This window comes from Rutilus rutilus, assembly GCF_951802725.1.
Source record: "Rutilus rutilus genome assembly, chromosome: 1".
Classification (NCBI taxonomy): domain Eukaryota; kingdom Metazoa; phylum Chordata; class Actinopteri; order Cypriniformes; family Leuciscidae; genus Rutilus; species Rutilus rutilus.
In genome coordinates, this window is record NC_140209.1 from 39,396,441 (window position 1) to 39,412,994 (window position 16,554).

The window sequence follows — 16,554 nt, forward strand, 5'->3', positions numbered from 1 at the left end:
CTTTCTGGCGGGAACGGGACTGGCCTTTAAAATCACCCTGGGGGGCATCAGAGGATTGATCCATGCTGTGGTGTAACACAAAAAACACAAAGCCCATTGCTCTCTCTGAGTGCCAAACAGTCCTAATGTGGGCCATCAATACATCCTGTCCAACACGTCCACAGTAATGATGTTCAATGCATATTTTGCTTATTTCATCAGAATTTGAATTGAAATGTCTAAATTATATAAGGTTTTTTTTTTTTTTTTTTTTTTTTTTATAACCACAATTACCTATTATGGAAGCATATACTAAAGCAAAGGGAAAAAGGAAAAGAATGACAGGAAATGATAGGGATGACAATACACATTCGAGTCAAGTTCCAGCTAACCTTTGGCTACATGTTGACAGTTTCTCTATTTGAATGTTGAAATATATGGGTATATCTAACTTGCCACAAGTAAATAGATGAATATTTAATATGAGTGCACAAGCATTTGATGTGTTGCTAAAACATTTGATTGGTGATATAAACTTTTTGTATACCAAAACCAGAAAAAAACTAATGTTTACTACATTAAAGGCCACATTTCAGTCTGTGTTAATAAAAATGAAGCTTCCAGATTTCCATGGCATTCATCTATCCTGTTAAAAGCACTCGATTCAAACTTGCGGGCCACTGACTATACTGAAAGAGAAAAACCCCCAGAAGAGAATCATTGTGCCGCCAGCAAATGTTCTGGATGACTGTTCTACAAAACGAGAATGGACATGAGAGGTATTGTAGCATTCTGGATGAAGACAAAAAAGGACAAAAAGTGTGAATCATTCATGAATTAATATATTTTCGCTCCTCTCTAATTCAGATGAATACTAGCCAGCTAGAAACTGGAGGCCTCACACGGCATAACATGGTTGAATAATATTTTGGTAATTGGTTATTTATTCTAAAATGTTTCCATGAATCACAGTTGTACTTCTCGTCTTGTTTATTGTCACTAAATGCACTTTCGAGTCTCAAATGATCACTTCACTGGCTGGTTTGTTTATCTTTTTTATGTGCAGTGCATGTAAGATGGCTGGAAAATTCGCAATACTTTTTTAAAAAGGACTGTATAGCCTTTTATGAGTGCTTAAAATAAACATGAGAAATATGTGTTGATAAACAGTTCATACACTAGTCATTTATACGTCTAGTCTACTGCCCTCTAGTGGAGATTTAAAGCAACCTCTTTACGCAGGATCTACACGTACTGCACTTACTTACTCAGCCAATCAGAACTCAGGCGGAAGAAGGCTGTTCTTTCTGCTCTCTAACTGAGAGGTGTATTATTACTTCAAATCACTTTTATCTGTAAGCTAACTAACGATTGACGTTTTTGCATAGGGAAAGTGTTTCTACAAAAGACAAAAATAAAATGGCACCCCGGAAACGAAAAAGGGACGAAACTACAACAAGCAGTAAGATTCCTATAACGGAAGAGATCAGGTAATTTAGCCTAGTTATGCTTGGTCCATTTTCTGCATTATATCTGAAGACCATGTGAATCAAAGCAGCATTTTATTTCCCTTATAATTTGTTATAGCTATACATAGTTATAACATCCCTTATTACGACGTATGTTCTTCTCTTTGGTTGTTTATCCAGCTCTGAGTCTTGCCTCGATCAACCAGGCGATCAAAGTGTTCATGAGGTCGTAAATTACGAGCCATCCACGTTGCCAGGTATTTAATACATATTATAGCCTATGCTGCGTTTTATTCTTTCAAGAAGATTATTGATCTTCATTTTCTGTGGTCTAACAGCAATCCACTATGATCCTGACACAACTGAGCCCATCAGCTGCAGTCTGAAGTCTCTTGATGAGCTGTTATCATGGACAAGGAAGGAAGCAAGTCCATTTAATGTGGCCACTGTGCCCCTGGCTAGCAGGTTTCCTTCGTTGGACAGCTGCCCTAGGCGTACATTGGTGTCCCATGACATGATGGGTGGCTACCTGGAGGACAGGTACAACTCAGTTTGATTTTAGCCTGATTTTCAACCACTGTATGTCACTTTCATGAAGCCATTTTTAGCCAGTCTTCAGTATCTTCATGGTCCTGTTCTTTCTGCTGAGGTTCATTCAAGGCACAGAGGTGGAGATGCCGTATGCCTTCTATCACTGGGAGTATATTGACATCTTCAACTACTTCAGTCATCAGATGGTAACCATTCCTCCTGCTGTTTGGACGAATGCAGCACATAAGCATGGAGTGCTCTCTATTGGTGAGTCTCTTGGTGGGTTCAGTTTATGGGCCAAAATCACAGTCTTAAGGCCTGTTTACAATATAGTTTTAAGACATAGTTCTAAAAATCGTTCTCAATATTACAGAATAGCAGAGTCCACACCACAGCTATAACGAGAACGGCACAGAGAAACGATATCGTTGGAATCACTTTAGTTTCAGAACGATTTTATCCATTTGATGAACGATAATCAGAATCATCTTGCTATAATAAGCTCGAGCATTTAGAGCAACAGATAAGCACGCTTAGAATAAACCGAACCATATCGTCCGCTGGTGTGGACTGTAATAACGTTGTTGGTGTGAACGGGCCTTTAGGGTACATTTACACGACAACGATGTAGTAAAAATGGAAATGTTTTTCCTTTTTGTTTAAAAAATAAATAAAAAAATCCCCGTTTACACACATCCGCGAAAAACGACTAAAAACTCGTAATTTGTAAAGGAACACTACGCGCTTATAGACTGAACACATAATACGCATGCGCATGATTTCACTGTTTACACAAATTGGCATTTTTGTTGTTTAGACAGAGACGATACCGGTATTGTTTTCAAAAACTTGCACTTTGTAACCCGTTTGCAAAAGCTTGCATTTTCAGGCCCCCAAAATGCCAGTCGTGTAAATGAACAGCCAAAACGAAAACAAATTTTTCCGTTTAGTTGAAAACGGTGTTGTGTAAACGGCCCATCAAACATATTAGCCTTGCTGTAAAAAGAATATCCTTGTGAAAAAGAATTACACTTAGCATACTTTTAAAAAGAAGTACAGAATATACTTGTGTAATGTAATGTTTTCTGATTCTTTTTTTCTAATTCAAATATTTATTGAGTTTTTGTATTTTATAACACAAAAAAAATAAAAAAATAAAAATAAAATGCATATATATAAAATAAAATAATAAAATAAGAACAAACAAACAAACAATGTTTTCTGATTCTTCACCCAAAATTGAAAATTCTGTTATCATTTACTCACCCTCAAGTTGTTTCAAACCTGTATGAATTTCTTTCTTCTGCTGAACACTAAGGAAAATATTTTGAAGAATGTCAGTAACCACAGTTGATGGACCCCATGGACTTCCATAGTTTTTTTTTTTTTTTTTTTTCATTATATGGAAGTAAATGGGGTACATCAACTGTGGTTACTGACATTCTTCAAAATATTTTCCTTAGTGTTCAGCAGAAGAAAGAAATTCATACAGGTTTGAAACAACTTGAGGATGAGTAAATGATAACAGAATTTTCATTGTGCAGTAAACTATTCCTTTAACCTGTGTCGTAGATTTTTCCCTATCTCGCTCCTACTCTAAGTCTACCTGGGTCGTCTCCAGTCGACGTTCCCTAACGTCTCCAATCGACGTTTAATATATAGTCTACCTCTCTAAACTATCTCACCTGCTGCACAGCAGAAATTAAGACTTCAGCAAATGTCCTTTAAATTCTTTAATCACGGGCGGGAGAGTACTCGAGCAATTCTCAGAGAATCTCTCCCAAGAAGAAGCAAAGCCGGAGGATCTCAGACAAATTCCATTGAGAATCCCACCAGCTAAAAGAATACAACAGTTTTTATAGAATAAGGAGGTATGGCAAAAATGTCATGCTGCATTACATAATTTCCCCACAATTTGATTGGTTTTCATAGACAAACCCTTCTGTTACTAGGTAAAGCAAACTTTGTTTTAATGATTACTTCATTGTTAATCACAAGGTTCAAACCTAGTCATCTGTCTAGTTTCATTTCCCATATTTGTTTATTTTTACACTCACACAACCAAAGTAAAAGGGGTATGGCAAAACAACATACAACATTCAAAAACACAGGACAGAACGTTTTAGTACATTGTGTTTCAAAGTTTTAGCATGTTAGGCCTAAAAAGAGAAATAAGGTTAGATGTTAGAAACATGGTTAGTTTAATGTACAGTTTACTATTTTATCTATTAAAAATCCACCACACCTGATGCATTTCTAAACCATACGTTTATTCTTTTTTTCTGAGTTGCACAAAAGGAGAAATTTAGCAGAATGTCCAAGCTGCTCTTTTCCATAAAATAGACAGCAGATGGTGACCTGTGGCTGTCAAGCACCCTAAAAGGACAAAACGGCACCAAAAAATAGTCCATATGACTTGTGCACTATATTCAAAGTCTTTTAAAGCCTTATGACCTTGAGCTTGGGAAAGACGCTTTATGATAAAATTATTATTATTATATGACAGCTTTGTGTGAGGAATAATGAGTTAAATTTCAGTATGCTTCAAAAAGCTATTATATGCATAATATAGCACACAAGTCATAAAGACTCTCTGATTATACTTTCATAGTAGCCTGGGAAAACCCAGACGAACTTCCGGCAAATTTAGATTTGCTCTGCAAGTCAGTCTGGCCAAGAGCCCATTCAAGCCCATTTCCAATCTTTCCAAATCTTGGCACCAATCACAAACGTTGAGGTGGCCTTTACACGATGACGATCGCTCTGATTGGTTTTAGGTCTATCCAATTGCGCCTAGAGGCATTTGAGCGACGTCCGTTGGTGACGCCCCTTTGGAAATGGAATGAATGAAGCTTCCCCAGACCCACTCTCAGTTACGACTGAGAAGGGTCTGGTGTCAACCAGGTGACTTTTATAGTAGCAGGTTGATAGCAGTGGTCTCAGTGTAATGGCATGGGACAAGAGCTGCCTGGACATTCTACAAAATGTCTGCTTTTGTGCTCTAAGGAAGAAAATCTATTAGTTTGCAATGACATGAGAGTGAGTAAATGACAGAAATGTCATTAACCCTCAGCACCTTTATAGACAAGTGTAAATCAGAATGGATGTATTGAAATTCCCCTCCAAGGCACATTCATCACAGAGTGGACAGATGGAGCCAAGATATGTGAGGCCTTCCTTGCAGATGAGGAGAGTTACCGCGCAGCTGCTGATAAGTTGGTTCACATTTCCCACTGCTACGGCTTCGACGGCTGGCTCATTAACATAGAAAATGTGCTGAGTGTGAGTAAACAAGGCATATCTGATTGGAGGATTATACAGTCACTATGTTGACATAATGTCTAATACTTTACCTCATATTTGACTGACTCCTCAGGAGACTGCAGTGAAGAACACTGGTCACTTTCTGCGCTATCTCACAGACCAGATGCATGAGCGCGTTCCTGGCAGCGTGGTGATCTGGTATGACAGCGTACTGAAGAACGGGACTCTCAACTGGCAGAACGAACTCAATGATGACAACAGGCAAGTGATGGTCTTGAGGGCTTCTGCAGGGGGAGATTCAGGTCTGTGAGATTTATACGGTAGATTTTGTACAACTTATGCCATCAGCTTCCTTTTGTCATCCTATCAGAATGTTTTTTGATGCCTGTGATGGAATATTCACTAACTACAACTGGACAGAGCAGAGTCTGGAGAGGATGAAGTCCTACTCTGCCGCTCAAGGCCGCTTTGCTGACATCTATGTTGGCGTTGATGTGTTTGCAAGAGGGAAGGTGATAGCAGGGAAATTTGAGACGAATAAAGTTAGTGAAGTTTTCTTTTTTTCTTTTTTTACACTACCATTCAGAAGTTTGGGGTTGGGAAGATTTTTTGTTTTCGAAAGAAGTCTCATATGTTCACCAATGCAAAAATACAGTAAAAACAGGAATATTGTGATATATTATTAAAATGTTTAAATAACAGTTTTCTATTGTAGTATGTTTTTTATGTAAACGTAATGGCAAAGCTGAATTTTCAGCATCATTACTCCAGTCTTCAGTGTCACATGATCCTTGAGAAATCATTCTAATATGATGATTTGCTGCTCAAGAAACATTTCTTGTTATCATCAATGTTGAAAACAGTTGTGCTGCTTAATATTTTTGTGGATTTTGTGTTTTCAGGATCATTTGATAAACAAAAGTTCAATAGAACTGACTCTTACTGACTCCAAACTTTTGAACAGTCCATCATTTCTCTGGCTAAAGGTACGGAGAGAATAAATAAGCAATCTTCTCGTTTTGTTTTTCATTAGGCTCTGGAGCTGATTCGCAAGTATGAGCTTTCAACAGCCATCTTTGCTCCTGGTTGGGTCTACGAATCCCACGAGAAGGCAGATTTTCGGCAAAACCAGGACAAGTACGCTCATTTCTTGAACTAATCACAGTGCGTTTGCTGTTCTGCTATGGAATATGCGTGTAAACACACACACACACACACAAGCAAACTTCACTGATGTGTATTATCTGACCACTCTTCTAAGGTTTTGGAGCTTGCTGTCTGAGTTCCTCTATATCCACCGGCCCTCGTCCAGTCTTCCTTTCATCTCCTCATTTTGTCAGGGCTTTGGAAAGAGCCTGTACTGGAGAGGACAGGTACACTACACACAATCACACTAAGATTCTCTTCTACACCTATGTGATACATTGGTGGCATTTTTCCTGGTGTCAAAGGCAAAGTTTTGATGATGAAGTACACAAATGTTTTCAGAAAACCACATAACGTAAGAGCCCAATAAAATAAAATGTCTGTTGACCCTTTTGCTGCCTTGACCCTCAAAAGCAAGTAGTCCTAGTCATGGCTTACTGTGTTGAGACTTCATAAAACTTGAATGCTACACTCACAATAATTGGTAGCATATCGGCTATAGATTTTTTACATTTATTGGTGTCAGTTGATATTGGAAATGTACTTGTTCATGTCTATGTTTTTACATTTAGATTACCTTTGCCATCATCTAACCATCACTTAAAGTTAATCTTTTCCCCCCGGTTTCACAGATAAGGCTTAAGCCTAGTCCCAGACTAAAATGCATGTTTGAGCTGGTGTAACTGAAAGCAACTTGTACTGACATGTGAAAATATGTCAGTGTCATTGTTTTTGTCTCAAGATTTTTTTCTAAGGCACATTTATAAACGCTTCTTAAATGTCCTAATTGAACTAAGGTCTAATCCTGGCTCAAAGGGTTAGTTCACCCAAAAATGAAAATTCTGTCAGTAATTACTCACCCTCATGTTGTTCTAATCCCGTAAGACTTTTGTTCATCTTCGGAACACAAATGAAGATATTTTTGATGAAATCTGAGAGCTGGCTCACTCCTTCATAGGCTGCTTGGCAATTTAATTTTGCCGGTCCAGAAAAGTTAGTAAAAATATTGTTAAAATAGTCCAAGTGACTACAGTGGCTCAACCTTAAGTTTATCAAGTGACGAGAATACTTTTTGTGCGAAAACCCCCCAAAAATAACGACTTTATTCAACTATTCATTTTCTTCCGTGTGGGCCTCTGAGCGCCACGACGCATGCGCGAGAACTGAGAAGATGCCGCTCACGATCATTTGATGGGAAAGTGTGAAAGGTAAGCCATTCATTTTGCGGCATTGGTAAGGCACTTTTACGTTTTCTCGTTGGTTTCTCACGATTCGGACATCCAGGAAATGCACACTTTAGAACCATTTTAAACACTACATCGAGACCCATCTGCGTCTTCTTCTCAGTTCTCGCGCATGCGTCGTGGCGCTCTCGTGAACTCACTCAAGAGGCCCACACAGAAGAAAATGAATAGTTGAATAAAGTTGTTATTTTTGTGTTTTTTTTGCACATAGTATTATCGTTGCTTGATAAACTTAAGGTTGAGCCACTGTAGTCACTTGGACTATTTTAACAATGTCACCACCTAACTTTTCTGGACCGGCAGATGCAATTACCTAGCAGCCTATGAAGGAGTGAGCCAGCTCTCAGATTTCATCAAAAATAACTTAATTTGTGTCCCGAAGATGAACGAAAGTCTTACGGGGTTGGAACAACATGAGGGTGAGTAATTACTGACAGAATTAACATTTTTGGGTGAACTATCCCTTAAATCTAAGCCTGGTCTGTGAAACCAGACCTTAAAATACAAAAAATGTTATAGCACTGTTAAATGTAATCTTTAGAAATCTCAAAATGAATATACTGTACTTTATCATGTGATGCCTAAATTCACTTGTAGCATTTTTAAACGATCGATTTTAGTTTTTAGTATTTTATTTTGAATTTATTTAGACAAAATAGTATAGGAAATGTTTTAAATATCGATACGTCCATAGTAATTTCTGACTATTTGATGTATGATGTAGGTGGAGATGGAGAAAAGCTGGTTCAATCTGCATGCTCAGGAGATCCAGCCTCTGTACCTCTCTGAGAACATGGAGAATGGGGGCTGGCTGAGAAGCCGCGGCTGCTCAAAGGAAGCTTGGATTGGAGGCAACTCTCTGATGGTGGAGGGCGTGATTCCATCAGGACTTCCTGAAGTCTGTGCAAGGTACTGGAGGTTTTGTTTTTCCTGGAGTACAAAAAAACGTACAATCAAACACCTTCTTTTTGTCCCTTTGTAGGATATTTTCTCTCCATGTTCCCTTGGCCGCCAGGACGTTTGTCTCTTTTGTCTACAAGCCACCTGTGGGAGTGAAGGTGTCCTTGGAGCTTAAAACAATAGATGTTCCCCTGTGCACTTTCAACGGGACGGAGGAAATAGCATGTTAGTCGTCTTTTAGGCCATCTTCTTCAGATTAAGTGTTTCTGTAAACTGTCATGATAAGAATGTGTAATATTAATCTGCTTTATTGGGTGTGTGTTCAGCTACCAGTGTCTTTCCAGAAGCGTTAGCAGAGGATAATCAGTTGGTGGAGCAGTTTGTTCAGAATTGTGGTCGGTGGACTTCGGATGGCTGGATTACCAAGTGAGAGTCAACCGTTTAAAGCAGGGGTCGGCAACCTTTTTGTCATGAAGTGGCTTTTTTTTCTTTCTTTTTTTTAGTTAATCAGGATATAACCCCCAATTATATATACATATAATCAAATAAATACATCATACATCTCTCATACAAATAATGCATAATCTTTAATATGTCTGAAACTATTTTTCTTTTCAACTTTTTTTTAGATTTCTCAAAATTGTGATTTAATCCGGTGATTATTCACTGACCTGCCATAGGTTGCTGACCCTTGCTTTAAAGTCAAAAAGGTTTTGGTCATAACAAACATATGAAACTCTTTTTCTAATAAAACTCAATGTGGTTTCATGCATAGATGTTTCCTGTTGAAAATGATTGGGTGCGCATTGCGAGAAGTGTGTATTCGTGTTTCCCGAGATGAAGGAGATGAAGACGTCTCCTTTAACTGCAGGATTGGAGAGATTATGGTGAGATACACATGGACAAAACACGCACAGAACATGTTACGCATTATGGGTTGTTATAAAAGCGGTTTTCATTTTATGAGTGAAATAAGGTCTGTGGTTCACAATAAATTTAGGCTGAGACCCATAAGCCAATTATTTTAAAATATAGTCTATATATCCAATTGGTTTAAAAACAAAATGCTTTGAGCTAAAATCAGTATTAAATGCTGAATTTGAAGTGAATTTCACTCAATTTTAAAGTATAAAAAATAGACTTTTAACATTAATAAATTATTAGTGTTTTTAAAGATTGACTTTACAGTAAGTGAGCGTTATATGTAAATGAGCAAATGTAAATCTAAATGTAAAAATATGGGGAAATGAGCAGCACATTTAAAAATACAGTATCAACTGATATCAGGAAATGTAAAAAAATCTCTTAATATTGTCCGATATGGTTGTTTTTTTCTACAAAATAATTTACACACATTAATACATAAAATGTGAATTTAGAAATCGCTTTAAAAGCACAAGTTTCATATTTGCCTTCTGGGTCGCCCTACAGATTGACATCTTGATTAAACATATTGTCCACTACCATTAAAAATTTCTGTAATTTTTATTTTAACGAAATAAATCTCGTATACTCACAAAGGCTGTATTTATTTAATCAAAAATACAGTAAAAACACTAATATTGTCAAATATTATTACAAATTAAAAAAACTTTTATAATTGAATATATTTTGAAATGTAATTTATTCCTGTGTTGGCAAAGCTGAATGTTCAGCAGCTGTTACTCCAGTTTTTTAGTGTCACATGATCCTTCAGAAATCTTTTGTAACATTATAAAAGTCTTAACTGTCACTTTTGATTAATGCAGTCTCTCTGAATAAAAGTGTTCTTTTCTTTCAATCTCACTGACCCCAAACGTCTGAACAGCAGTGTAAGTGTACGAATAATGTTGGCAGTGGCTAAATTGTCCGTTTGCATTTTTGTGCACAGCTTTTGGATGCAGAGACTCTACATGCGCCCCTGCAGTCTATTCAAGGCATCTGCGTGAATGATGTGGTGTGGCAGACGGGTGCTTTGAAGGGACCCGGAGACACACTGAAGGTACTTTTGAACACCACCTTACGCTGGCAATATCCCATTCAGCAGGTCCGCCATTTCCGGATACACTGGAGACGTCTCCGTGGTCCTGACCCTCGGATTCCCTCCGGACCCCTGACTCTGATTGGCAGGTCTTACTCCACCCTGTACCGTGTGGTGGAGCTGGAGGTTCCTGCTGCTCCGGGTCTCATAGAGCTGGTGGTGGAGCCTGTGAGCAGAGAGGGATTCAGAGTGCCTGAGGACCGGTGGGGCAGACGCACACTCAGCTACAGTTCCTCAAGGAACCAATGAACATGAACGCTATTGACCAAATGCCTTAATACTGAATAGCTGACATGCTGTTTTGATAGTATAAACAAATTCTTCTTCTATTCAATATGCAGAAGAATGTGAGATGAGTTGGTGCTAAATCTGTATTCAGTAGTTGTTTATTCTGAATATTTAATTGAAAGAGCAGGAAATTGTGTAAATATGATTTGCACAATTATATCCTTTATTATAGTAAAAGCAGTTTTAAATACTAGTGTGTGAGGACCTGAGTGGTCTATTCTTTTAGCCATTGCACAGCTCTATTTACATTTATTCATAAGTGGCATGCAAACCTCATGAAAATAATCATGTAGCTTCTTAAACTGATATATTTTAACCAGAGTCTCCTCATGAAGTTCCATTGTTTATGCATTTGTGTGAAACCAAGCAAGGAGATGATTCCAATTTCCTTTTTGCAGATACATTATTATTTGTGTTTCAAATAAATGGGAATGTAAAAACAAGTTTAAGGTTAGTTCTTTCTTAGGACATGTAGATTTCAGAATTCAAACTGTATAAAAATTATGCCTTTATTGTTTGCACGCATTCAAATTTACAAATTTTACAAGACGGGCATTGTAAAATGATTACATTAAGATCTCAAACAAAATGTAAAAAGAAGGAAAAACAAAAAAAGTGTCAGATTTTGGTAAAATAACTGTTGATTGTCTAAAAGAGATTCACAAGCCAGTTTGTATCTGAATGAGATCCATCACTCCTGCTGAGTCACCATCTTCAACATCCGTAGAGCCATTGGCCCCTGGTCAGATGGGATCTGTGATGTAATGGATAGAGATGTTCACATACACTCATCAAGACTAAAAATAAATACTGAGAAATGCATTTTCCTTTCAGGAAAACTAAAACTAAACCACTATAGCTTCTGCCGTTATTGCCATGCTAAAACTAACTGAATATGACACAATTAAATATTACATGATTTTATAAACATTAAAATGACTTTGGCAAAAAAAAAAAGTGTACCATATGTCCAGCTTTGAGGATCCAGTAAAAGGCAAAGTTCTTATAAGTCTTATAGAAAGCTCCAGTCTGGCTCTCAGTTTGCGTGTCTTCCAGTGCCGTCCATTTCATCTTGTTGAAGTACTGGAGTCCATCCCATTTCAGCTGTTTCACCCACAGCTCCTGACCTGCTCATAAATAAACAAATCAATTATCGCTGCAGTGCAGAAAAGCTCTACTGACGACAGCCAATGGTAATGGTCTTCCTAAATATCAAACTTATGGGCAAAATGGATTACAAAAAGCTTACAGACACCTTCTATCAACATCCCCTTCCTAACAGGGTGATCTGATCACAAGTGGTCAGGCTGTGACTTGTTACCAATCACACCTGGTTTTAAAAGGCATTGTGTTTGACCACTTCTGTTCGGATGTCATGGATAGGACTGTCTCTACATAAACCAGTGTTTGGTGAGTATGTAATGGTCTTAGTGTATGTTACTTTAAGACCCATGTTTGGGGTGAAATATATGCTGTGCTATTGTGCTTTTCTTTAAACAAAATGCAATCGTTAACCTGTCATGTGGATCATTTTCAACACACTATCGGTTACAAGTGGAGAGCCTTTATATGTCCCGAACGAAAAATAAAGACAGTGACACACCAAGCCGACTGTGTAGTCGCCTCGTGTTGGCTGCGTCTGGGCCAGAAAGCTGATCTGCCACTAGCCCGACTAGAGGCGACATGTGGAACGCCGCTAAAACTAGCCCGAAAGCTGCTCATTGATCATCGGCTTGGTGTGTCACGGCCCTATGAGGATATATGGTGACGTGCACAACTACCAGGTGTAAATGGTCCAAGCGCTAGTCTAAATTCTGTTGGCCATGAGTTGCCATTCTGAAATGTTTACTAATGGTTGACGTCCTCACCCATTGTGTCCACGATGAGATCCAGCTGGCCATTGTAGACGGTGACATTGACACCTGCAGCCAGAAGCTGATCCACAATGTTCACCACAGGCTTCATGAAATCTCCTGCCATGCTGACAAACACGGCATCAGCTTGTCCTGAAGAAACAGGGCTTCACTTGTGAGAATCATAATGTTTTTTTATTTTATTTACACAGACATACCTCTGTAAATCATAAAAAGAATAATACCTCCCCATGTGACATTCTTTGGTATGACACCAAGCTTCTGTCTGATTGGCCCGTTCATCAAGTTAGAGAGGGACTGACGGTGCAAAGGGCGAATGTGGCGCCGGTTCAGTAAGGCTGTGAAAAAAACAAGACGAAATGATGCCTAAAACATTTATGTAACGAACAGAAATTTTGAATAACAGTGCATGTTGAAGGTCTCACAGAGAAATCCATCCACGGCTTGATTTGAACTGGTCTTCATCTCATCAGACTCTTGAGTGAGGATGTTGTAGAAGTTCACACCATTTGTGTTCTGTAACAAAATAGTTTGAGGAACTGAATGAATCACATGATGTTCATTAATCCTATTTCTTTAATTAAACAATGAAACCTCTACCTAAACCTATTCCTAAGATACATAAAGCTCTGTAGAGCATGTTCAGCTCACCTGCTCCACAACATTCTCTGTGATGGACCACAAGTCAGTGGCTTTTCGGTACTGGCCCTGTTCTACTGCGTCCTGCACCGCTTTTGCTGCTTTAGTCACCTCATCCAGCCCATTGTCATCCAACAGAGACTATAGACCACAGCACAGACACACAGCAGAAGCATTAAACTCGTTAATAGCAAGTTATGAACAGTGAATGGCTGCAAGGGAACATTTAATTTGGCCAAATCATCATATTAGAATGATTTCTGAAGGATCATGTGAAACAGAAGACTGAAAATTCAGCTTTGCATCCCAGGAATAAATTATGTTTTAAAATATATTTAAATATAAAACAGTTGCTTTAAATTGCAATAATATTTCACAATATTACTGTTTTTAAAATAAAATAAATGCAGCCTTGGTGAACATATGAGACTTCTTTCAGAAATTGTTTTCTTTAAATCTTACCAACTCCGAACTTTTAAATGGTAATGTATGCATATGTCAGATCATTACTGTAGTATTATGTTTTGATCATGCTAATGCAATCATGCTTAATCACTGTGAAGAGGAGACAGAGGAGTTATGGTGAATTACTCACTGTGCTGTAAAGATAAGGACCCCATGTCATGACTGAATCTGCAGGAAAAACAAGCAATCGGACATTTTTTGGGGGGGTTATCACCAGGTTTATGCAGTCATGTGAGTCAGGACTATATAATCATGATGAATGTGCATGCATAATGACTAGTAAACTGAGATGTGATAACTTAAATCAATAAAAAGACATATAGCTGCACACAACCAGATTGAAGCTTAACAAGCTTTTTACAAACCTATAGGAGAGATCCAGGAGTCTCCTAAAGCCACCCCAGCAAAGTTGCATTTGATTGAACCAGCTTGAACTGCCTAACGAGAGATGAAATTACCATTCAGTTACCAAGTATTCTGAAGAGTTGGCAGATTTACTTTTGAGGAAGCAATCTGACTCAGGCTCTCCCTCTTTTAGAGGAAATCACCGAAGCACATGACTTACATAGTTTTATGAACGTCTTGCCTCTGTACAAAACTGCCTCTCATGAAGCCTAAAGTGAGAACAAACATTTCAGTACCTTTGTGAGCTCGAGGGAAATAGCTGCTGCCATTTTGCCTCCGTAAGACTCCGAAAATATATAGAAGGGAATGCTCTGTTGGGGAGAAAAGTAAGATACTATGACGAATGTGAAGAGTATAAATTCAGTCTGGTAGGTATTTTTGTTTTGCTTACTTGAAACTCTGTCTTTAGAGAGAAAAAGCTCTTGAGGAGGACCATCATGTCTGATGCTACCATCGCAACGTCCTTGGTGAGGGCATCTTCAGTGTCTGTGTAACTGTATCCGGTGCCCACTGGGTTATCCACGAATAGCACACTGGAAGCACGCACCTGCATAGACACATATTTTTGGATGAACAATAAATTATTCACAGATTCCACAATGAGTGTTTTTTTTTTTATTGTACATAATGCTTATATTAAAGTTATATATACAGAAACACTGAATCAAAACATGCAATATATATATTCCATACTTCCTGAAATAAACATCTTAATCAATATTGCAGATATGAGAGTCAAGACAATATATTAGTTTACCAACCCAAGAGGTTTCTCTCGGCTTCAGGTCTCTATCAAGAGGTCCAATTTCCTCAAAATTGCCAAAACCACAGCTAGATCCCCCAGGACCTCCCTAAAATAAACAGGAGCATGAACGACCTTAGATGTACTTCAGAAAATAAAAATCAGGATGGATAAACAGGTGAAGGTATAACAGCTATGTGAATTCTGATTGGGAAAAAAGCTTCCACTGAGATATTCTCTAAATGGAGAGGATATATGACAGTTCACACAGGTCAGAGGAGTGACTAACCTGAAGCCACATCACCAGAGGTAGTTCTTTATAACTGGCACTGGAGCTGTTGGCGTAGTACAACCACCAGAACATATGAGCTCCATCACGGACATCCACATATCCCCATGATTCTTTGGCTTGAACTGGAACACAACTACCTGTTTTTTGATGATAATAACAACAAAAGCCACATTATTTATTATTCGAGCTTGGAGTTTGTGCAAAACTGTCTAATTGTAAATGAAGCAGATATTTTCTTAAGAGACGTTTAATGGGCGACAATTGGAGGATAGGTAAATAGTTAAACGATTCCGGTTCCGATTCTCGGAACCGATTCTGTTTCGGTTACGTAAGCTATTGATTCTTTTTTTTCTTCTTTCAAAACAAACAGAGATTACGTTAGCCTACATGTTCATAATATACAACTTTGTATACAATATACAAACATAACACAACGGTAACAGTTTTTGGATCGTTTCGAGTCGGACATGACGACAGTAATAACTGCGATGTATATGGGATTCAAATCAGCAGCTCCAATTTAATTATTTATTTTAAAATGAGAACTACGCTGTACAAACAATATAAAAAAAAAATCTTACATACAGCATTAAACTACTTGCATGGTCAAATTTTACTTTAAGATATATTGTTTCCATCCGCTTTAATGTCAAATTTAAATAGTTCAAACATAAATCTTATTTCATTCCATTTAACTTTATGAATATAGTAACGAACAATTATAATAATTAAACCAAATATCAATGCTCAAGAAGAGTTTTTGATTCGATAAAAAGAACCGATTCATACGAGTCATTCGGTCTGACTGCCACACAACTGTAGGCGCATGTTCGAAAACGGTTTCAGGAAAAACATTCGGTATAATTGTAAAAAATGGAACTTGGTTCACAACCTTGGGTCGATTAACTGGATACAGTTGAAACAACGGACAACATCTTTCGCTTTCACTTTGTGTCTAAAGTTACAAAACATTTTAGTATTATATTCTCATGCTGCAATTGCACCCCCTAAGACCAAAAAGGGTGACTGTGCCTAAAAATATACAAGTTATCCCTAAAAGTGTATACAGCAAATACATATGTCATACCTTTGTGAAAGCTCAGAGAAAACAGCAGCACAACCAGCATGCCAATCCACGACCGTGCCATTGTTATTGATCTCAAGCTCGCTCAAACAGACTTCCACAGTGACCCACCGGCGGCTGGTAGTGCTCAAACCCAAACCTGTGAGCAGCAATGTGATGTACGGAACCGCATCATATGACTTCAGTCAGCTGACGAACGGGGAAATAAATAG

General features: G+C 38.1%; 2 protein-coding genes across 3 annotated transcripts; one reads left to right on the plus strand and one right to left on the minus strand.

The window, feature by feature from the left end:
* Positions 1 to 1,249: 1,249 nt before the first annotated feature.
* engase (endo-beta-N-acetylglucosaminidase) lies at positions 1,250 to 11,194 on the plus strand. 2 transcript variants are annotated; one of them, XM_084413792.1, is made up of 14 exons: positions 1,250 to 1,469; positions 1,629 to 1,705; positions 1,787 to 1,988; positions 2,098 to 2,246; positions 5,107 to 5,261; positions 5,356 to 5,504; positions 5,614 to 5,785; positions 6,277 to 6,380; positions 6,505 to 6,616; positions 8,358 to 8,542; positions 8,616 to 8,758; positions 8,860 to 8,959; positions 9,309 to 9,420; positions 10,404 to 11,194. In XM_084413792.1, the coding sequence occupies exons 1-14, from the start codon at positions 1,399 to 1,401 to the stop codon at positions 10,800 to 10,802; spliced, it is 2,130 nt and encodes a 709-aa protein (XP_084269918.1). In that variant the 5' UTR covers positions 1,250 to 1,398; the 3' UTR covers positions 10,803 to 11,194. The 2 variants fall into 2 exon arrangements, with proteins under 2 accessions (XP_084269918.1, XP_084269919.1); XM_084413793.1 differs by having other exon boundaries at positions 2,109 to 2,246.
* A 138-nt stretch (positions 11,195 to 11,332) lies between these two features.
* Positions 11,333 to 16,522, minus strand: scpep1 (serine carboxypeptidase 1). The gene is made up of 13 exons (XM_084413815.1): positions 16,346 to 16,522; positions 15,256 to 15,395; positions 14,986 to 15,075; positions 14,616 to 14,771; positions 14,461 to 14,535; positions 14,185 to 14,257; positions 13,950 to 13,987; positions 13,367 to 13,495; positions 13,141 to 13,231; positions 12,940 to 13,053; positions 12,710 to 12,847; positions 11,805 to 11,968; positions 11,333 to 11,595 (listed from the first exon to the last, which is right to left on the minus strand). The coding sequence occupies exons 1-13, from the start codon at positions 16,404 to 16,406 to the stop codon at positions 11,533 to 11,535; spliced, it is 1,332 nt and encodes a 443-aa protein (XP_084269941.1). The 5' UTR covers positions 16,407 to 16,522; the 3' UTR covers positions 11,333 to 11,532.
* Positions 16,523 to 16,554: the final 32 nt, after the last annotated feature.